Consider the following 24175-nt stretch of genomic DNA (forward strand, 5'->3'; position numbering starts at 1 on the left):
ATACATAAATAAATAAAGACTAAAAGTACTCAACTGGTGCTTCTAAAATATGCCTACCCCGATGTACCTAACCTAGGTCTAGTACGAGGAAAGAAGTAAATGTGGTGTAGCATATGTTTAGTATTCTTTGCCAAGAATCTATCCAAGATTTCTCTTAGGGTCTAATCAGCTCCATACCTTGGTTTAGAATGAAGGAGGTCTGGTATCTCTCTGTCTCGGGACTCGATTTCCCAACACCCCACAAGGGGAGCTTGGAAACACTGGAGCTGGATTTCTCGGCCAGAGAAAAGACAGCATCTTTCTCAGTGCGTCAGCTGGAGGGTCGGCTTCCTTCGGCACTTGCTATAGCGAGCTGAGTCAGGCAAGTAGATAGTCGAACTGCTCCAAACCACCGTGTGTTTGCTAGGGCATGTGTGGGCATATTTATACCTTGAAGGTGCTGAATTTGATGTAAAGTTGGACGTAATAACGTCATCAAAGAATCACAGTTCTTTGAAAACTCCATGAGTTCTTGGACAAATCAATATTCAAGCAAGGGGAAGTCCCTAACTGCTGAAGCCGAGTTTTCCAAAAAATCGTTGTGGCTTTTTGGAACTAGTGGAAGCATGCCTGTATTTGGACTGCATGGGCTATGTCTAAATATGATTATGATTTCTATGCCTATATAAGGACAAGGGGATTTATACCTATATAAGGGCATGAATCGGGAAAATTACACTAGGGTCCTAAAATGCTATACAACAGTAGATCTGGAAGAAATGATTATTGGTACAATTAGTCCAGAGAGATTGAGTACTTATCAGGATGAAGAGTTGTTATTCTTGTTCAAGAATATAACATGGAAAGCGAAAAATTAGCATGAGAAGTTAGCAGAAGCTGCACTAGAATATGGCATTGATATTGAGAAGTCAAAAGCTTTGCAAAAAAAATATAGATTAAATTTCAGTGATAAGGACTTAGAGAGTTTGAATGCTTCTGTAAAACAATTGCAGATTAAGGAGTTGATAAATACTCTGAAGAGATGGGGTGATGTAGAATGATGGAAGGGTAGATGAACGAGAAAGAAAGAAGAGGTTCCTGCAAACAAGGGTGTGTGTGCTTCTCCTCTGCTTCCATTAAAAGAGACGGAGCCTGCTGAAATGATATATCCGATGAGAGAAGTTCCGGGTGGTAGATATGATCATATCCCATGGACAAGGCAGGATAAATTGTCTTTTACAAATGAGTTCCCCAGATTGAGAGAAAAACCAATTGAGTGGTTCAAGCAAGTAGAAAGATTTGTAAAGGTTTTGAAAGTTTTGTTAAAAGATTTGGATGGCTTGTTTGATATTGTAGTTCCAGCTGATTTGTGGGCTGAGTGTAAGATTGCGGTTGATTGGCCAAAAGAAGAATATCCTAGAGATATTAAAAATGGAGCACCTTCTGAAGAAGTGATGAGAATATACAATCAGGTGAATAATTATTTGAAAGGTACAATTTCCCCGAAAGAAACTGATTGGGTTAAGATTGACAGGACTGCCCAAAAGTCAAAAGAGTCGGTACATGCTTATTATGAAAGGCTTTTACAAGTGTTCAAACAGTATAGTGGTTTTGAAAGCATAACAGACAAGGATATGGGACATTTTGTCTATAATTGTGTGTTTGGATTGAAACCGGAGATTAGTAATATGATTCAGCAGCATTTGATTTGTTGGCAAAATAAGACAATAGATGAGATTCTGAGGTATGCAAAGTATTGTAGTGATGATATTGAATCTGGGCAAAAGAAATTGAAGGAGAAAGTGATGTGGGCACAGGTGAAGGTGGCAAATCAGAAAAATGGGAATCCTGTTGATGGTTCGCAAGCAAGTTTTCAGGTGAAAGGACAGAATCCGAATTTCCAAAATGGTCAAGTCCCTCTGAATATTGTACCAAATGGTTCTAGTGCAGTTACCCGGTAGAGGTAGTGGCGTGGGTAACAAGGAAGAGATTTAAAAGAAATTTCCATGTAATGGATGCGGTCAGTTAAGACGTTGAAGGAACAAGTGTAAGGCTTGGCAAGGAGGTAATGGAATGATTCAAAATGTTAATCCACTGATGCAAAATGAAGTGGTTCTGAATCAATTGCAGCTTTTTAGTTACACCACAGGTACAACAGGTACAGGTGCCTCAAGCACCTATGCCAAATAATGTGAATGCTCAGGTACAGAGTTACAGTGTGAATGCTGGATTTCACATGAGTGAACAAGTTGGTAAGAATCAAAATGTACAAATGGTTCAGCAATATTGGTTGCATTGTTCTGAGAGTGATTCAGTTTCATCTCAATAACAGTGCCTGATGGGGGGAGAAAGAGTGCGTGCTTGGTGCATCACTAGAGCTTGATCAGTCTATTCCTTTTGTTAATTGAAAGTTGGAAGGTAATGATATTACATTCCTTTTGGACACTGGTGCTACTGTGAGAACAGCAGAAATTCCAAACCTACCCCTCTCGGGAGAGACTATCCAAGTTGTGGGAGTTTCTAATAAGCATATGAAGACTTCAGTAACGAAACAAATGGAGGTTAATTTTGGAAGGTTCAAAGATTTGCATAGGTTTGTGGTGTGTGACTCGAGTCAGGTGAACCTTTTAGGTAGAGATTTGTTGTATAAGATGAATTGTACCATCTATTGTACGCCAGATGGTATTGCTTTTCAAACTCCACATGAGGATGTTGCTTTTAAAATGATGATGACAAAGCAAGGGACAGAAATGAATGACTTATATCCTTTGTTTACAGCAAATGACTTGCCTATTGAATTGAGAGACGCAGTACTAGCTGATGTTTGGGATTTTTCAGGAAAGGGCATCGGATTGATGAAAGGTGTTGATCCTATATAGATTTTGGTCAAACAGGGTGCAGAGCTTCCAAAAACACCACAGTATAAGATAAGTCCTGAGACTATAGAGGGAGTTAATCCTGTGATTGAACAGATGATTGTACAGGGAATTTTGAGAAAAATACTTGGAAGTCCGTGTAATTCTCCTATGATGGGAATTAAGAAAACGAATGGGAAGTATAGGATTATGAAAAATTTGGGAAAGGTGAATAAAATGGTAGTGCCTTGTTGTCCGATAGTGCCGATTCCAGCAGTGATTCTTTGTCAAATTCCTTGCGACACGGAGTGGTTCACGGTGTTTGATTTGTGTCAAGCGTTTTTCTCAATAGCCAGTATTTGTTTGCGTTCCGGTTCGGAAACCGTGTCTTGGCATGGAGCCGAGTTCCTCAAGGGTATACAGAGAGTCCTTCAATTTTTTATTAGATTACGGAAAAATATCTGGAGTCATTAGTAATGCCAAAAGACTCCGTTTTGGTCCAGTATATTGATGACCTACTAGTGGCATCAAAAACACGAGAGGCATGTGTGATGGATAGAATTGCTTTACTGACCCATTTGGCAGAAGGTGGGCATAAAGTGTCACCAGTAAAATTACAGTTTTGTCAGAAAGAGGTTCAATATTTGGGACACAAAATTGAAAAAGGAGTCAGGAAAATATCACAAGATCGGATTGCTGTGATTTTGCAAATGGGACCTCCCCAAACCCAGAAAGAGGTTCAAATGTTTTTGGGTATGGTTGTATATTTTAGGCAATGGAGAAATGGGCTCTCATTATCAGCTAAGCCATTACAGAGGTTGACTTAGTAGGATGTGGTTGATCCGATCCAGTTAGATGAGGAGAGTATGAACGCATTCATTGAATTAGAAGATAGTTTGTGTCGAGCACCTGCATCGGGAATGCCTAATTATGGTAAAGAATTTGCATTGTTCTATTTTGAGAAAGATGGGCGTGCGCTTTTGGTCTTGACACAGACACATGGAATGGCACATTGTCTAGTGTCATATTTCTCTGCTACTTTGGATTCAGTGTCTGCAGCATTGGCAGATTGTTTGAAAGCAGTGGCTGCTACTTGTGTGAGTTTGGAGCAGAGTGAATCAATTGTGATGGGACATCCAGTGAAAGTGTACGTGCCACATTTATTTGAGATTCTATTAACACTTATCAGGACCCAACACATGACAAGTAGTCATTTGACTAGATATGAAAGAGTGATTTTGGGTGCTGAAAATGTGACAGTGACAAGGTGTACTATATTGAACCCAGCGACATTGTTGCCGAGTTCAAGCTGTGAAGAAGTGAAAGATAAAGCAGATCATGATTGTTTGGAAGTGACAGAGTTGTGCACAAAACCAAGGCCTGATAAAAAGGATTGACCTTTGTCAGAATCGGATTGTGTGATGTTTGTGGATAGTTCCTGTCTGAGGGACAAAAGAGGTGCTTTACGAGCTGCATATGCAGTATGCACAGTGGCCATGGTCTTGAAGCATCTTGTATAGGAGGGATAAATTCACCCAAATTTCTCAGTTGGTCGCATTGACCAGGGACTGTATAATTTGCAAATATTTTAGAATATTCATATTTATGGACAGTCAATATGGTTTCGGGGTGGTGCATGATTTTGGTCAATTGTGGATGCAACTGGGATTTCTGACTTCTTCAGGATCACCTATAATAAACAGTAAAGATCTAAAGGATTTGTTAAATGCACTACAATTGCCCAAAGAGATTTCAGTGGTCAAATGTCCAGCACATAAATCAGGAAATAATTATGTGACTAGTGGAAACAAATACGCAGACCAAGTGGCTCGTTTCAGCACATAAAATTCAGTTTCAATTAACAAAGGATCAGAAAAGAAAAACACAGATTGTCATTTGATGTTCTCTCCAGTTGAAACTTGGGATGATATTAGACAATTGCAGGAAGAAGCTAATGGGAAGAGAAAGAACTTTGGATCAAATCAGGTTGCAAAAAGAGGCCTGAAGATGAAATATGGGTGTATACAGATGACAGAGTAGTGATGCTAGATTGTTTACTGTCACAGATGGCTAGGGTTTACCACGAATTACACATGTAAGGAGAGATGCTATGATTAGACTTTTCAAACAGTCATGGTATAACCCCAAGTTTAGGGTCATTATAGAGAGTCTGTGCCAGAGCTTCATAACATGCCAGGAGCAGAATCCAGGGAGGAAAACAGTTGTTAGTTGGGGCAGAATTGGAAAGGCGGCTGGACCTTTCATGAGCTTGCAAGTCAATTTCATTCGGCTCCCTCCTTGTGATGGACTAAAATATGTGTGTTGGTTGTTGGCTGGCTGTTTTCTCGTTGGGTAGAAGCATATCCAACAAGAAGGAATGATAGCTTAACTGTTGCTAAACTACTTTTGAGAGAGATAGATTATTCCTATATTTGGTTTTCCAGTCTCTTTAGAAAAAGATAGAGGTACTCATTTTAATAATGAAATAATTTGGATGATTTGTGCAGCAGTACTAATTGAACAAAATCTGCATTGTGCATATTGACCAGAAGCATCAGGTGTGGCCGAGCAAACGAGCAAATTAATGGCACTATTAAATCTAGACTGTCTAAAGTATGTGCATCCACAACACTGAAATGACCAGATGCTTTACCCTTTGGTGTTGATGAGTTTAAGAAGCATTCCTGATAAAAAAAAGACTGGATTATCCCCACATGAAATAATCTTGGGAAGAGCAATGAGACAGCCGATTGTACCAGCAAATCAACTAATGAATATTACTGACGATCTAGTGCTTGATTACTGCAAAGCATTAGCTGATGTGGTGCGTTCTGTGTCTCATCAGGAGCAAGCACATGATTTAGGTCCGGGTGAGTGGATCCTGGTGAAGAAACATGTGAGAAAGTCGTGTTTGGAACCTAGATGGCAAGGGCCTTACCAGATCATACTGGTAACAACGACAGCAGTGAAGTGTTGTGGCTTGCCGAATTGGATACACGCAGGTCATACAAGATGAGTCCCAAGTCCACTTGAAAGACAAGAAGAAGAAGAACGGTGACTGTCAAAAATGTTTTGCTGAAGGTTTGTCCTTTTCATGTATCCCTTTTAATCCTTGATTTTCAAAATACAAAAACATTTTCTATACAAATTGGTTATTCCGTGTGCTCTTTATCTTCAATCTACATTTGGTGTGACCGCTCAGCCCTCCACAGGGCTTGGTCGCCCCACTCACTGCTGCCGCTCCTGCCTGCCTTTGCCGCCTCCTGCCTGCAGATTCCTTCGCTCGCTGCCCGCTGCTCCTGGGAATTTCCCGCTGCTCCTGGGAATTTCCCGCTGCCCGCTGCTTCTCTGAATTTCCCGCCGCTGCCTCCCTGTGGCCCTGCCCCCCTGTGATTCCATTCGCCGCCCCGCTCCCGCCACCCAGCTGCTCCTCCCTCCCGGCTCCTTACTCATGACGCCCCCAGAGCGACTGCGCAGCGGACGCGCGCAGCGGGAGCGCCGATTGCGCGCCAAAGGTGCGCCAAAGGTAAGCCCGTCTGTGCCCGTTCGCGCCTGGCCCGTGCCCAGCGCCAGGACCCCTGGCCCTCCCCGCCGAGGCAAGACGACCCGACTGACCTACGACGCCGCCACTCTCAACGCACTCAATGCCGGCCGGACCCACGCCTGCTGCCGAGCCACCCCGAGACGCACCCACGGACCCTTCACCTGCTGCACCTGCAAGTTCACCTGCCTCCGAACCTGCCCCGCACCCGCCAAGACAAACACCAGCAGCAACCACCTCAAGTGCATCCTGATCAACACCCGCTCCGTCCACAGACACGCCGTGGAACTCTGGAACCTCCTCGACGCTACATCACCGGACATCGCCTTCCTCACGGAAACCTGGATGAACGCCTCCTCTGCACCCGACATCGCCATCACCATCCCGGACGGGTACAAGATCATCAGGAGGGACCACATCAACCAGACCGGAGGTGGCATCGCCATCCTCCACAGGAACACCATCCGCATCATGACCGACGCCAACGACTCCTTCGCCGCAGCCGAACATCTCCACTTTCAGATTCACACCGACCCTACAACGACCCTCAGAGGCACCCTCGTCTACAGACCCCCGGGACCACGCACACAATTCAGCGAAGACATCACAGACTTCATCAGCCCGCACGCCCTCCCCTCCACTGACTACATCCTCCTCGGGGACCTCAACTTCCACCTGGAGAACAACAAGGACCGCAACACCACCGCCCTGCTGGAAAACCTCGCCAACCTCGGACTCAAGCAACTGGTCAACACCCCCACCCACTACACCGGCCACACGCTTGATCCCGTCTTCTCTTCCAGCAAGTACATCACCTTCAGCCACGCCACCGGACTCCACTGGACCGACCACAGCTGCGTCCACTTCAGCTTCAAAAGATCCACGACCCACCACCACCCGCAACAGGTACCTCACAGGAATTGGAGCAAGATCACCGCAGACCAGCTCACCACCTCCCTCAGCCAGAGCCCACCCGCCAACACAACGGACCCCAACGAAGCAGCCCGCAACTTCACACAGTGGCTGACCGCCTGCGCCGATGACCTCGCGCCACTAAAGAACCCTCCCTGCAGACCCAGAAGCAAGAAGGCATCCTGGTTCACCGACGACCTCAAGGACTCCAAGAAGACCTGCCGCACCCTCGAGAAAGCCTGGATCCTCGACCGGACCACCGACAACATGACCGCCCTCAAACACGCTACCCGCAAGCACCACCAGCTCATCCGCACCACCAAGAAGAAATCCCTGAAGGAACGACTGGACAACAACGCCCACGACAGCAAAGTGCTCTTCACTATCGTCAAGGAGTTCTCCAACCCCAGCACCGGCACCAACGACATCACTCCGTCACAAGACCTCTGCGACTCCCTCGCCTCGTTCTTCCACCGCAAGATCGCCGACATCCACAACAGCTTCGGCGCCCCACCCACGCACCCAACCGTCGAACCAATGCCCCTCACCGCCACCCTTCGCACCTGGACCACGGTGACCACCGAAGACACAGCCCGCACGATGAACACCATCCACTCCGGATCACCGACCGACCCCTGCCCACACCACGTCTTCAACAAGGCCGACTCCACCATCGCACCCCAACTCCGGAACATCATCAACGCCTCCTTCAACACCGCCACCTTCCCGGAGAGCTGGAAGCACGCCGAGATCAGCGCCCTCCTGAAGAAACCTACAGCGGACCCCACCGATCTCAAAAACTTCCGCCCCATCTCGCTCCTCCCTTTTCCTGCTAAAGTCATCGAGAAGATCGTCAACAGACAGCTGACCGCCTTCCTCGAGACGAATGGATCCCTCGACCCCTCGCAGTCCGGCTTCGAGCCAACCACAGCACCGAGACCGCCCTCATCGCAGCCACCGACGACATCCGGACCCTGCACGACAAGGGGGAAACAGTGGCCCTCATCCTCCTGGACTTCTCCGCTGCGTTCAACACGGTCTGCCACCGCACCCTAGTCCAGCGCCTCAGCAACATCGGTATCCAAGAGAAGGCACTGGAGTGGATCATCTCGTTCCTCGCCGGAAGAACACAAAGAGTCCGCCTCCCCCCGTTTCGCTCCGAGGCCACCGAAGTCATCTGCGGTGTCCCGCAAGGATCTTCACTCAGCCCCACCCTCTTCAACATCTACATGAAACCTCTTGCAGCCATCGCACGCCAGCACAACCTCAACATCATCTCTTACACCGACGACACCCAGCTGATCCGCTCCCTCACCAGAGACCCCGACACCGCCAGAACCTGCCTACACGAAGGGATGAAAGACGTCGCCGAGTGGATGAAGGACAGCCGTCTGAAACTGAACTCGGACAAGACGGAAGTCCTCATCCTGGGATCTTCGCCCTCCGCCTGGGACGACTCCTGGTGGCCCCCAGCCCTGGGCACCGCACGCAAGCCAACCGACCACGCACGCAACCTGGGCTTCATCCTGGACCCCTCCCTCTCGATGACCAGACAAGTCAACGCCGTCTCCTCATCGTGCTTCGGCACCCTGCGTATGCTTCGCAAGATCTTCCGCTGGATCCCAACCGAGACCAGGAAGACTGTCACCCAGGCACTCGTCACCAGCCGACTGGACTACGGAAACGCCCTCTACGCCGGAACCACAGCCAAGCTACAGAAAAGACTCCAGCGCATCCAGAACGCCTCCGCCCGACTCATCCTGGATGTCCCCCGACGCAGCCACATCTCCAGCCACCTGAGGAACCTGCACTGGCTCCCCGTCGACAAGAGGATCACGTTCCAGCTCCTCACCCACGCACACAAGTCTCTCCACGACCTGGGCCCCAAGTACCTCAACGACCGCCTGACCTTCTACACGCCCACCCGCCAGCTACGGTCCACCAGCCTCGCCCTCGCAGCCGTACCACGCATCCGAAGAGCCACCGCCGGAGGAAGATCCTTCTCTTACCTGGCTGCCAAGACTTGGAACTCCCTCCCCATCCACCTTCGGCTGACCCAGGACCATCTCGCCTTCAGGAAACAACTCAAGACCTGGCTGTTCGATCAGTAGCATGCCCCTCCCCCCAAGCGCCTTGAGACCCTCCCGGGTGAGTAGTGCGCTATACAAATGGCATGATTGATTGATTGATTGATTGGTGTTGTTGTCCCTAGGACACGTTTGAGTTTGATGTTGTAAGATTTACTCACTTAATTTGAACTGAACAACTATTAAGATATTAGAAACAAAATCCCTTGTAGACTATTTTTACTTTGAATCGTTTATTACCCAAGCCTACAAGGGTATATTGGGTTTCCCAGGTCTTGTAACGCCTTGTAAATAAAGCCCCCTTTCACGCTATGCTTAGCGTGAAAGGGTAGGGCAATGGGTGTTTTGGTGGGCGTTCCACCGCAACACCCATTGATTCTGATTCTGCCCCCTATCTACAAGGGTGGCGTAAATAGGAGGCAGTGTCAAAACTAAGACCAGGGAAAACCTGGTCTTAACCCTGGCGCAACGAAGAGAAATGTTTTGTTTCTCCTAATTTTTGCTGTTTTGATGTGTACTGCGTTGTGCAGCATACATGAAAACAGCAAAAGGCCAATGATTGTTTATGTCCAGGAATGTCCCCCCTGCATGCAGGCACCCTTACATTATAGTGCATGGGTGCCTGAATTGACGCTAGGCTGCTAAGTGTAGTGTCAGCACAGGGGGCATGCAGGGCTGCACCATATTCTTGTGAAATGGTGCAGCCCTGTGTTTCTGAGGTGGTGGAGTGAGGTGTTAAGGCAGGATGGCTAACACTTCACTCCACCACTTCCCTTGTTAATCTGCCCCGATCTTCTTTGACTCCCCGTTTAACTCTGCTCCCATGTCAGATCTCCACAAATTTTAGTGAGCAAGGATTGCTGATGATGAAGCGTGACACCGGGTGATGTGTGAGGACAGTCAATACATTGTTTTGAGATGCCCAACATCACACAGAAAATGGCGTAGTGTGCCTTTGTTTTCCTTAAGAATCAGACACTCCTTCAGGGTAGCTTCTTGTTGTGTGTACCTATGTTACTCGAAGGCCAGCTTACCCTGACTACCCCATAGCCTCTTGTTCCCTCTCCTAGTGAACATTAGGGATACTGTGTGTATATATCGGCATGAAGCTTGCCATGCCAAACCTAAACTAGATACATTTTTGGGAAAAGAATGGTTCCAAAGATATTACCAAAACAAAAAGCAGCTTTTCGTTGGAAATGGTGACCTAACCATAACTAGAGTCACTATCAGATATATTGAACTTACCAAAAACTACAATCAGAAAGTGAATGTTTGCCAGACTCCTCATGCAACTGGTGTAATATTCTAATTTGTTCTGTCACTTTTCTGTAAACTGCTCTTACATCAATTGGATATGGAAAAAGTAAATAAATAAACAAAATAAACATGACCTGCTTAAATTCTTTTATAGAAAATATTAGTCGTTAACAGTCGAGCTGCTTTACTTTTAATGGGACATTGCCAGATACAGTTTTGATCAATATCTGTTTTATAATCAGAACATTATGCCAACACTTCTTAGAATTCAGCAGTGCATTTAATGAAAGAGTAATTTCCAACAGGAAGTAGATATATTTATACTAAGTGCAACATTTAAGACTTAGAGCTGGGGCATCTATGAGGTTTCCAACAGCAGGTTACTCAGCTAGTTATACTTTCAGAAACCTAAGACCCATCTGCCACGTGGCTACCACATTATGATTGGTCACCCCATGGATATTATTCCTGCCAAGGCACATCTTGCAAGGTGGCAATAAAATGATAATATCTTCATTATTATAATTTTATTTTTCTTTGCTATGGTGCTGGGATAGGGCAGGGCAAAGCTGTTGTCGGAGACTGAGAGGAGTGGTTCATGCACACTGTAAGGGGGTCATTAGGATGGCGGGCGGACTTAGTCCGCCCACCATCCTATCGGTAATTGGGACCGCCAGCCATAAGGGCGGGGGTCCCGTGGGGGGTATTAGGATGCGCCCGCCACTGTGCGGAGCCTGCCGCTTTGTTTATGCAAATGCAGGGGGGGGGTACCACAGGTACCCCCCGTGTGCACCCCCCACCTCTCCTTCACTCTGGGGGCCTGCAGGGGCCCCACAAAGTGAAGACTGCATGCCTTTCCGTGGTAGAATCGCCGCCACGGAAAGGCATCTAAAAAAGCCCATGCTAGTATGGCTGGGGGTGTCTATTAGACACTGCCACCAGCGGCGGATGGTCTTTCTGTCCCCCGTCATACTAATATGGCGGGGGTCATTTAGGAGAGGATTGCGGGCGGATTGCCCCCGCCAGGCCGGCGGTGGCTACTGCCAGCCTGGCGGGGCAATCTACCCGCCATCCTAATGGGCCCCTAAGTGTGCATGACGGTTTGGTCGGCTGTCTAGACCCAGCCAGACAGTCATGCGCAATTTGCAAGTTCACCACCAGGCTGCAACACACAGCCTGGTGGGGAACATGCCCAGGCCACCTGTCCCCATCTAGGGACTGAACCACAGTGCTCAGATCAGTCACAACACTGCATTGCAGCGGGGTGATTGGCTTATGGGAGCCTGTATGCTTCTGGGACTCATCAGCAATGATAGAGGAGAGACGAAGACAGCGGCAAGAAGGTAAGTGCTTTTAAAAAAAAAAAAATCCCCCATCACTCCCATGCTTCCCCACCCCTGTTCCCTGCCAACCGCCACTGCTAGGTGGACAAACCTGAAACAAATTATAAATAAGCCTACCTTCAAGGAGAACACTCCCTGCTTAGGAAGACTATTGAGTGTTCTGTTTCACAGAAACCATTTTTGGGGGTTGTTTCTGACAGACTAAAGCAGCCAGCTGCAATGACATGGTGGTCTACGTGGCCATGATTTTTTGTCAAAAGTGTTGAAGTTGCAAGAGCACAACTGTGGATAGGCAAGGTTAGTCGGCACTCTTCTGCCCCTCCAGGCTCCTGGAACTTGCGATGTGGTGTAAGTATCATGATCACTAGTGCTTGTTCTTCAACCCTGTAGAGACACAGCACCCCCTCTCTACCAGATGCCTTTCGAAACATGCATGGATCAGATGTACTAAAACAATTATGTGCGGCCTCTTTTTTGTTTGATCAGAATTGTTGAAAAGTACGTTAGAGGGTCCATAGCTGTGTTTATACAGAGAAGGAAAGCTGAAGAAGTTTCTGGCCACAGGGAAAGAGGATTTCTTATGTCTCTCCAACTCAGCCAAGCATGGCTGGAATACTTTGCTTAGACTTTCCTGAGTGTTGGATGCAGACGACAATAAATATTAAATCCCATCAACCCGAAGTCTTGACTGCAAAGGACCTAAGAAAACCCTGATACGTTTCACTGCATTGCAGAGTCCTTGAATGAATTGCATCAGCTCTTTGAAAAGGCAAAACGTCTTTCTAGCTGGGCCCAAAAGGTGATTTGCACATTGGAGGATTAAGGTGGGCTTTTCATCGGCCTTCTTTGCCTGCAGTCTTCATCTTTCACTCAGCAGCTTCTCGTATTCATTTTCCCAGTTAGCCTGGGCACCCTGACAGTCACTTGTGGGCTTCTGGTCATCGCTGGTCACCACCGGTTGGTAATCGTTCTGCTTCCTGGGTGTGGGCATTTCACTGCTCGGGCAGCTGCCGTTCCCAAAATCATTGATCGGGTTGATGTTCACCTGGCAGACGTTCACTATTGGGGCATTTTGGTTGGCGCGGGCATTTAGCTCGCTCATGCTGGAATGAAATGGAGAGAGGCTTTGGCATGGATTGGTTTATATCTACATTTTAAATTTAGCACATTTAGAAAACACATCTCAAACAAAACTGCTACCACATCAGTCTGCCCAAGGAAACAATTGCAAACCACTACTAGAAAGAGTTTTTAAAATATATGAAATAAAAAGTACACTTTTATTTATGTGGAGGCTTGATGTGCACCAAAGTAAAATTGGTTATATCAACTTCATGTGCTTCTCAGAATCAGTGCTCAAGAAAAGAGGCTGCAGAAACATTAGGAAAGGATAGGTCATGCCTGAGTAAACAACTCACACAATTGGATGACTCTGGATTATATATATTCCTAAGAGAATATTGAGGATCTATCTTCGTGCAATGCACTGTTTTGCAGGAGGTGCTCGTTGTGTGCTTGACTTTGGACAGCCAGTGTTACCCAAGTGGATGCTCAAATTGTATTCTTTTGATGGAAGAAAGGATGGGGTAGGCATCTGTGTCAAATCTGAGTCCAGGGTGAGTGACAGTGCCTGCAGTGAGATGACCGGTGTGCTTCTGTAGGGGAGGGCCTGTTGTATGTAAGGAAGAAGTGCTCTGGAAAAGTCTGGGGATGGTATTTATACTGTCCTCTGAACCTTGACCCTGTCACTCTGATATAGGGTACCAGAGAGAAAAAAGACCTCACACAGGGAGGACCAGAGGCCAAGGGTCCCTTCTAGAGATCCGCCAAGACCACTGGGGACTCGAGGTATGGATGATCCGGTGCTGTGTCACATATGAAAGAGGGGAAGTAGATTAGCCCCATACCCCCCATCAGTAGACATCTACTTTCATGGTTCAGTGACGTGAGCTGGTGAAAGAGCACTTCCCTGCTTGTGACTCAGGCCATTGTTCAGGGGGATTTCAAATGCGAAATGAGGATGAGACATTCTTGCTGATTCAATATTTTATCCTACATGGGGTAGTAAACACCCACATGGTAGAAACATGTCAATAAAGATGCCCTCTCCGGATTCTTTCTTTCAGTCATTGAAAACACTGGTGACCTTCTACTGAGGGGACTGTCCAAACAAAATAAATGTATCTTTGGATAGTTATACTTGGTTCTTACAATAAAATGCTTGCCCTTCAGCCTACTTCAGCGAATTACTTAATAGCTTAGTTACATTTGTTTTTATTTAATACAATATATGAGTTCATTTCTAAATTGTACATGACAGACAGCTGTAAACACCCGCACTTTGCTGGAAGGAGTGCAGTTACAAGAAATGGCAGCTTCCAACAGTGATATGTGATTTATAGCTGCAGACATGGTGTAGGAAATATGCCACGCTGGCCTAAATGTAATGTGCCCTTTAATGTTTACGTGTTGGTTGGCAAATGTGCTCCAAATGTGGAGACTGGCATGTGGCCCCAGGGTTTGCTGAAGGCCCGCCTCCACCCCTCACCTCACAATATGTCCGATTTAGCAATTCTTGCCAATTTAATAAAAATGTATCTGCCGGTATGGCAGATGTAGTTTCCTCAAAAGTAAATGCTGCGCATGTCGCCATGCGGTCGTGAACCGCTTGGCGTTCTATTTCATTTTCAGACACAAACACATGTGAGCTTGTTTCTGAACAACAAAATAACAATGGGCTTGATGTGCAAAGGCGCAGGGTGCTTTCTCTTTGTACTTGGGGAGCATTGTCTGTTTCCCCTGCTCAGGTTCATGTTCACCGTGGTCCACCATTCTTGCAAAATATGCCTGACCTAATGGACCAGACTTTCCAATGATTCAAAAGTGGATAGCCCGCTGGCCTTGTTTGCAGTGGCAGGCGATAATTAGAGCTAAAAGGCCACACAAGCACACTCACTCCCACCCATGCATTCACACGCACACACACACCCATTCATATCATGCAATCACAAATACACATACATTCATACATATATCCATGCACCAAATATTAAATAAAAACATAACATTCTGAAGTGTCTTGTCTCTGGTGGGAAACCTCTGAGGTTCCAGGAAGGTTGGGACTGCTGCCTCCTAAGGTCAGCCAATGAGAGGAGGCGTCAGATCCTAACTCGTCACAAAGCGGGATGGGCCACGTCTGAGTCGCCGACCCCACCCCACTCTGAAACAAGGTGTCAGTGAAAAACACTCGGTCCTCGCCACTTCAGGGCTTAAACTTGAAGCCCCAATGTCTGAGGCCATCAATGAAGCTCCCTTTTGTCACATGGGTGAGGGTCTTGAGGTGCTTTGCCAGTCTGAAGAGGTCACGGCCACAGGAGCTGTGACATCTTCAGCTCAGGCAGATAGGCATCTGTACATTAGCGCATTTCTAGCACCCAATGGCCTGACCTGAATATTATGGGTCCGATTCACAGAACTAATCTGAGATAAAATCCTAAACTTACTACTTTTGGTATTTACAGAAGGAATTTAGTAGTAGTAAAATTAGGATTTTGTCTTAAATTTGACTTAAGACAAACTTAAAACAGACTTAAGACAAACTTAAGACAAAATCGTAACTTTACTACTAATAAATGCCATTTGTGAATACCGAAAGTAGTAAAGTTCAGATTTTGTCTCAGATTACTTCTGTGAATCGGGCACAAAGAGTGTATGCCAGGCTGACCTCTCCGCTCAGCCTGATGGACACTCTTTATGTCGAGAAAAAGGGGGGTGGTATGACCCTTCCCCCCTAAGTACAAGACACTGTTGCTTGTGTGACCGCCTGAATCTACGGCTGGGGCTCAACTAGCGCACAGTCAGTAACTGGCTAACTTCGTAATGGGGCAGGGAACCTCGATTTTGAAAAAAGTAACGTGGGGGTATTTGTATTCGTCTTCGGTCTTGCTGGACTGCAATTCCTCCAAGCAAATGAGTGTAAAAGTTTTTTTTTATCAAATGCCTCATTCAGTACTGTTGATAACGCATATCATAATTTATATTCGAGAAGAAAATATCCTTCATAGCCATAGGTGAAATCATCTGTGTATTACTTACGTTGGAATTTCATAGATGCCAACTGCAAAAAAAGCAAAAGAGTAAAATTGTTAAGAAATAAACTGCAAAATAAAGTGAACAGTATGCAGAGACTGAACATTACAGCATTTAGAGAATCCTTCAATTAGGAGCAGGTGCTCAAAGGTCTGCTGAGGTGCTGCTCTATGCATGTGTACTGTTAACGCCTGCCATGCTTTTTGACTTTCACATTCACTGTAGTCCCTTCCCCACTCCAAGCCCTTTTCGAATATGATACTACTCTTCTCTGTATAAAACCCAAATAAGAAGCACAGAAACTGCAACAGTCGCAATTTTATGATAAGGCAAACATCCTGAACTTGGTACACAATGATTTTGTTGTTAGTTACTCTGTTAATATTTATGGTTAACCAGTAGAATTCGGGAGTAAGGCACAGGTACTAGAATAGTAAATTACACCCTGTTCTGTTCCTTCCTTGTTGTGGGTATGCTAGGCAATTGTTGCAAGGGCTGTGTTCTAGCATTAGAATGTGCTCACTGGGTGTCAGGAGGTTACAGCCGGACATGGCGTTGTGTAGACATGAATACTTGTGGCTCCAGACGATAGCCGTGTGTACTTGAATTGATTTCCTGTCGGTTGTACACAAGAAACTTGGGGGTATATTATCAACAACTAGCGATAATTTTTGTCTCTAACTTGTTTAGAGACAAAAATTATCGCCGCACATCGGCGATTTTTATCGCAGATAAACCTTGCTATTAGCAAGGTTTATCGCAAATGCGATAAAAAACGCCCGCAATGCATGAATATCGCTGAAAAGTCAGCGATATTCATGCATTATCGAGCAAATGCTCTTAGCCATGTTATCCACCTCCCATTGGATAACATGGCTAAGAACTGCTCAGGGCAGGTGGTAGCTTTTGGAGATATTCGCCCTTATCTCGAATATTTCCAAAAGTTGGTAATAGGAGATAGCGATGTTAGCGACTGTTTCCAGTCGCTAACATCTTGGCACGCCCACTTTGCATATCATTAGTGATAAATATCACTGACATGCAAAGTGGGGCCCATGATGGTCGCTATCTCCTATTAGCTGTCGCTAACTGGTGTTAGCGACAGCTTGGTAATAGGGAGATAATTTTATCTCCCCTTTCTTGGCTTTTAAAGCCAAAAAAGCGGAGATAAAACCCCTTGATAATATACCCCTTGGAGACAAGTGACTGAAGCCGGACCGATGTGAGTATTTAGTACATAAAGGAAAGTTGCAGCCTATGACTACTTTGGGATTCATGTGTCGATAAAATGAACTATCCATTTGGAACTGAATTAATTGAACACTGAAGAGGAACAACAATTGGTGTTTGTGAGACTAATTTCATTCCTTTGATACTGTTATTGCACTGGAAACTTTGGTGTGGTTCATTATATCAGCTCATGGGAAAAGTGTCAGCTGTGAACTGAAGGAAACATCTTTGGGTCTGAGTGTTTTGCAACCTATACATCTGACGCAGCAGGGATTGTCACGTTAAGTCTGTAAGTATTGCGACCTATATGTGGTGGTCGTTATGCTTGAAGTAAACTTAACCAACATGAAGTTTTCAAATTCGATGGAGGTTATTATTAATTGCCTTATGTGGAAACTCCTTGCTGGGAAATGTAGAATAAACCTTGAACAATATTCCACCAGGCCTAAAAAGAACCTTAACTCATCCTTACAACTCAGACCTGGAGTTTCCTTGATAACATAGACTAAAGAAGTTTTAGGTTTAACAACTTTAACTTGCTGGGCAACTTTCATTTATAATGTTTACGTTGCACCCTCGGACCCACAGTCTGATGCCAAAATTGCTTGCCAGAAGACAAACATATCAAGCAGAGAAGAAGGCAGAAATTATGGTACTGTCCAGCATATAGTCCAAGCAGAGCTACAAGTTGAGGAGTTAGAGCCTAAGGAGCAAGTCCCGCACATTGCCCATGCTGGGCCACAAGTAAAGGAGACATGGCCTGAAGAGCAAGTTAAAAAGGCAATGAGCAAAATCAGATCGAATGGAGCACCCGGCCCTAACGGGATTCCAAATTCAATTTTTAAAGCAAATCTTAAGCATTGGCCAAAGGTTTTAACGATTTTATTTCATGATGTCAATAAATCAGGATCAGTCCCTGAGTCATGGCAAGGAAGCATATTTCAGCCGATATATGAAAGTGGTCCACAAGACAATCCTACTAATTGCCCTAACTGACGTCGAGGCAAAAAATTTTGCGAGCTGCCTCCTTGAAGACTTGGAAGATTGGGCCACAAAAAAAAAATCTAATTCCAGCTTTCCAAACCGGTTTTAGAAGAGGCGAATCAACCAGCACGAACTTGATCTTACTGACTTTATTAGGCGAAAGGGCAAAATATAGAAAGCAAAAGTTATATATCTGTTTTGTCGATCTTAAAGCCGCCTTTGATTCTGTTCCTCGAAAACTACTTTGGGCTAAACTTTTGGATTGGGGCATCCCAAACCAATTGCTTGATATGATTAAATTGTTATATACCAACACATGGTCTCAGATCAAAGTTGGAGATGGCAGAAGTACAACACGCCGACTCGAAACTAAGACTGGTCTGAAACAAGGTTGTGTTCTGGCTCCATGCCTTTTTAATCTTTTTATGGCCGACCTTCCTATACATTTTAAAGAAGTTAGGGCCATATGTATCAAGCAAAATTGCATTCGCAAACGCCGAAATTCTCATTCGTGAATTCAATTTTGCCAAATGGTATGTATTAAGGCAAAATAAGGAATCACAACATTTGCGATTCCTTATTTTGCGATTGCATTTAAGGAATTGCAAATTTTGCGATTCCTTAAATGCAATGTAAGAAGCACCAAAAAAGTGCAATTTGGCCTTAAGGAATCGCAAATTACCACCAACTTCAAGTTAAAGTGCAATGTGAAGCATATACATGCCCTTAGGGCATGTATGTGCGCCACATGTACACCAATGCTTATGTCAGGGGTGCATCAGGGTGTCCTTTTGACACCCCTGCACCCTTGAAATTATTCTCAATTTGCGATTCTCAAATTGCGAATCGCAAATTGACAATAACTTCCCATTCATTGCTATGGGCCACCTGGCCCATAGAAATGAATGGGAAAGTATTCCTTAATTGCGATTCGCAATTTGCTAATCGAAATTAAGGAATATTATGAAATCGCTATAAAATTGCGATTTTTTACATACATCCCTATTTGCAATTCTCAAATAGCGATTTCTAAAAAATCGCTATTTGAGAATCGCAAATGAGAATGTTGATACATATGGCCCTTAATGCTCACTCACCTTCCATCTTAGGCAAAGGCATCAAATATTTACAATACGCTGATGACACTATATTATTAAGTCATTCTGTCATAGGTCTAAGACTATTAGTTGATTGTTTTAATCATTATATCACCCTTAACGGTTTGAAAATGAATACCAAAAGGACCAAAATAATGACTATACGTGGAACAAAAACAGAAAAGAAAGAATGGAACATTAATGGGTTACATATCGAAACTGTAAAATGTTATAAATACCTAGGAATAACATTTGATCATAATATGTCTTTTAGACAGCATTTTATTAACCTCAAAGCAAAGGCAACAGCTTTGTCATTTGCTTTTAGAAAGTGGAGGGACAAGTTGTCATGTCCAAATCACGAACATCTATTGAAGGTCATTAAAGCAAGGAGGACTCCATCTCTGGTCTACGGCTCAATGATTTTTCGTGGTAAAGACGCGAACATTCTTGATGACCTACAAATAAAAGTCTTCAAATCAGTTTTTAGTATCCCCAGGTATATAGACCATGCTAATGTCAGATTAGAATTTGGTCTGAAAAGGCAATCTCTGGTGCGTCAATCTGCCTTTTTAAAAATGCTATATTCGTTATATATCGCTCAGAACAAGGTACCCTGGCAAACCATTTCTGGCAGGAGAAAACAAGGTACGAGCATGCTAGTAGCTGGAGATCCTTTTTAAGTGAGAGTTTACATAATTTTGAGGGCCCAACCTTTGAAGAAGAAGTTAGGAGCAAAGCTGTTTTTAAACAAACTATAAATCGATCAGTCACTCTACTATCAAGTCTTCTAGATAAAGATTACCTCAGAAAAAAGTATCATTCCTGGTCAGTTACCAACTCATTTATTAAATTAGAATCTCAATCATACTTGTTGACCCACTTAAAATCATTCTTAAGGAACAAATTTATGTTATTGCGGTTTGGGAGATATCCTATTAAGGACGGAATACCTAAATGGGAAACAAAATGGTCCACTAAACCTTGTAGGTTATGTGGCTCCTATGACGAAACTTTAATACATATTGTAACTACATGCCCCCAACTGCTAGAAGAGCAGAAGACTCTGTTAAGACCTATTCTTAATGAATTAGGGGTGAGAACACGTTGGTACGCAATTCTTACCTGTCTCACTGGGAATATGCCCCGCTTGATCTCTCAATTTGTAAAGTTTATTTTTAGTTGCTGAAAAGAAACTATTAACCAAAACTGATACTGATTGCTAATACAGTAACATGTTGTTAATGACTTTAATGCAAAAATGAAATGAAAATGAAAAATCTGCTTTTAAAATCTGCTCTTAAAAGTTCTGCAAATAACTTTACATCATAGTTACTAAAGGTTTTAAACTGTTACAGGTTTGGTTAATCAAATTTAAGACTAAAGACAAATCGTTTTAAAATGTTAATGATAGTGTTTGGATATTGTCCTCTAGTCATTAGCACAAACGCACTTTATTCATTGCTGCTCTCTATTATTGCTGCTAAAGTTTTCAGTGTAAAGTTGTATACATATTTTATGGGCAAAAATAATGTTTCTAACCTATTGTGTTTTATTTCTGATTGTAACGATTTTTATTAATCACCAAATAAAGTAATTTCATCATCATCAACAACTTCCACCTCGATCTCCTGCCCCAAGTATGACACTTTCTCTTCAGCAATTTACATTTATTAAGTTCTGCAGTGAGACCATTGTTACCTAGAATGTCCATGACATTACATAACCTGGCATAGTGAACATTTCTGTCTTCTCCAAATGCCTTTATACCATCCTGGAAACATCTAATTCCAGGATCTTTGCTAAAGAGATTGAACATTAGCCTTGGAAAGACAGCAGCCACCAATGCCGGGCCGAAAGTCATTCTTCTAAATTGTAAACACCCAATTTGTTTAATGAAAGCAGTATATTTCATTGAATCTGGTGTCACACTCCAGAGTATCGAAGCTACAAAGCATTACAAAAATTGTGAAATGCTAAGTCGAGGAAAGAAATATTTAACAGAAGTATGTTATTCTGTTGGAGTGACCTCTACGAGTTACCATTTGACTGAAACTCAATATTAGCGCAATGTGTCTTTGTTTTTTTTTTCAGTATATTGTGTGACTCTACAGCATGGAACTAGAAGTGAGTTCACTGCTATATATTGTTGAGCATTTTGCCAAAGTGTGCAAGAAAAAAAAGGTGGTGTTAAAAGTGTACAGGAGAATGATGGGCAAAAAGATAAGGAAGGAGGGGTGTACTATGATGAATAATCTAGTAATGTTTTAAATCTCTAATAATGTTCTAAATCTCTCCAACAAGCTAATTCTGTACATAGGAGAGGAGGTCACCATGAATAAGCCTGAGTGCATCCTAAGTGTGGGTGGCGTTGAAATCCAAATTTTTGCAGATTCAGGCTCACCAAATACCATCATTTAAGAGAAATTGTGGAGCAGCAAATTTGTTGGAAGGGTTGGTGGACGTTTGTGTGAATCAAATATACAACCCTTAGGGTTATTCAGGAGACAATATTGATATGTTAGAGTACAGATGGTTTACATTTAAATTCTGAGGTAGAAGTGTATGTGCAAAATTGTATATAGCCAAGAAAGATCCACCTGTTTTAGGTTGGGCTGACCAAGGTAAACTGTGTATCATTTTGGAACCCAACAGGAGCGACCAAGTTAAAGTTGAGGATGAGGGAGTGAATGTAGCCAAATCTTTGTTGCAACAATTTCCAAATGTGTTAAGTGACACTTTAGGAAACCTGAAAATGTTTCAAACAATGAATTGTTCATAAAGACAATGCTGAACCTGAAGTACATAAAGTTAGGTACATCCCTATCATGCTAAGAGAGGAGGTATCAGCTGCATTGAATAAGATAGTTTCTATTGGGGTTATAAAGCCTATCAAATGTCTGAATGGATTTCTCCATTAGCTGTGGCACGTTGTGACAACAGTAAGATCAGTCTGTGTGTGGATTTACGCCATCTCAACAATAATATCATAATTTACCGCTTTCCATTACCAAAGATTAATGAGATAGTGTGCAGTTTAAAGGTTACTAAATTATTTTCCACTATTTATTTGTAAGCCGCCTACCACGTGATTTCCCTATAACCTGATTCAATTAAATATATTGCTTTCATCACACCAATTGAGTGTTTCCAATTTAGAAGGATGTCTTTAAGTTTGGCATTTGTGGCCGCTGTCTTTTAGAGCCTAATGTTCAATGTCTTTAGCAAAGAACCTGGAATTAGATTTTTCTAGGATGATAGTCTTGTATTTAGAGAAGACAGAAATGTTTACAGTGCCCGGTCAAGGAAAATCATGGACATTCTAACTAACTATGGTCTCATTGTAGAACTTACAAAATGTAAATTTGCTGAAGAGAAAGTGTCCTATTTGAGTCATGAGATCACGGTGGAAGATGTTAAACCTAAGGCTTCTTTAGTCAGTGTTATCAAAGAAGCTCCAGCTCTGAGTTGTAAGAATGAGTTGAGTACCTTTTTAGGCCGGGCAGAATATTGTTTAAAGTTTATTCCACATTTCGCTGCAAGGAGTTTTCACATGAGACAATTATTAGAAATAAACTGAAATTTGAGTAGTCTTACCATTTGCCAAGAGGACTTCCAACTGATCAATTCGACCATCGACAAGGTGCAAGCTTTGGAATGTTTTTAACATAATTTAGACAGCTGTTTCACTAATGATGCCAGTGGGAAGGGCATTGGAGCTGTTTTTATCTCAGAGAGACAGGATGGAAGGGAGTTGGTTATTTCTTTTACCGCCCAGGCATTGACTCCAATGGAGGAAAAATACCCAGCAAATGAGAGGGAAGCATTTGCATGTGTGTGGGCTTTAGACCATTTTAGAGCTTTTGTATGGGGCAAACCTGTCACAATAATGTGTGATCATAAACCTTTATTTAAACCTCTTACTACAGAAGGAACTGTTGGGGCATCTGCAAGAATTGCCAGGTTGTCCATGCGCATGCAAGATTACATCCATAAAGTAGTGTACTTACCTGGCAAGGACAATGTTTGAACTGATTTTCTATCCGTGTAGCTTACAAAACTGGAGGAGTGTGAAGATGATGCATGGAAAAATTTTCAAGTTGTGCATGGTAAGGGTGATTATGCTGTGAGCAACGAGGAATGGTTAGCTGAGTGTGGAAGGGATGAAGTACTTAAACAAGTCAGGCAGTGCATTCAGTGTAATTAGAATAACAAAAAAATAATTGATTTTGCACTCACCTTTTTGGGAGGTCAGGTCGCAGCTGACCGTGGATAATGATACTATCTTAAGAGGGGAAATGGTTGTACCTCCTGTTGGTTTATGTAAATCTATCATCCAATTATATCACAAGGGGCATTTTGGAATTGTAAGGACAAAGACTATGGTGAGAGATTTGTTTTGGTGGCCAGGGGTGGAGGCTATGATTGAGAGATTTGTGAGAAATTGTAAGGGCTGTGTTGTTGCTGATAAAACCTTACAAACATTGCCACCACCAAATTTGGAGGTTTGCCTCCTTAAATATCCATGGGATTCTGTCACCATTGACCTGCTTGGTCCAGTTGCTGTTGCTCAAAGGCACGTTATAGTGCTTCTGGATCTGTTTTTAAGGTGGCTATAGTAAAAAGGTAGTTGAGAAAATGGACACATCCTAGGTGTTGTAATTTATGGATGAGGTTTTTGTTTCAGAGGGTTTGCCTAATTCTGTGCTTAGTGACACCAAGGTACAATTCCAATCAAATGCAGCCAAGAATTATTTCAAGAAGGCGGGAGTAGTACGTAGAACCACTTCTTTGTATA

The 24175-nt window shown here is 43.8% G+C and overlaps 1 protein-coding gene across 3 annotated transcripts in view; it reads right to left on the reverse strand.

The window, feature by feature from the left end:
* Window positions 1-10794: 10794 nt before the first annotated feature.
* The window catches only part of LOC144752190 (V-set and immunoglobulin domain-containing protein 4-like), a 122922-nt gene continuing 109541 nt past the window's right edge, over window positions 10795-24175 (reverse strand). For 2 of the 3 annotated variants that reach the window (XR_013594041.1, XR_013594040.1), the window contains 3 exons: window positions 16073-16094; window positions 11717-13080; window positions 10795-11239 (listed from right to left, as the gene is read on the reverse strand). Coding sequence is in view for 1 of the 3 variants with exons in the window: in XM_078640134.1 (XP_078496260.1) it covers window positions 12837-13080; window positions 16073-16094 (266 nt within the window). In the remaining 2 variants the exon portion in view is untranslated. Of the gene's footprint in view, window positions 13081-16072; window positions 16095-24175 lie in introns of all 3 variants that reach the window. The other variant, XM_078640134.1, reaches the window with a different exon arrangement.

Source organism: Lissotriton helveticus, chromosome 4_2 (genome assembly GCF_964261635.1).
Source record: "Lissotriton helveticus chromosome 4_2, aLisHel1.1, whole genome shotgun sequence".
NCBI classification, from domain to species: Eukaryota; Metazoa; Chordata; class Amphibia; order Caudata; family Salamandridae; genus Lissotriton; species Lissotriton helveticus.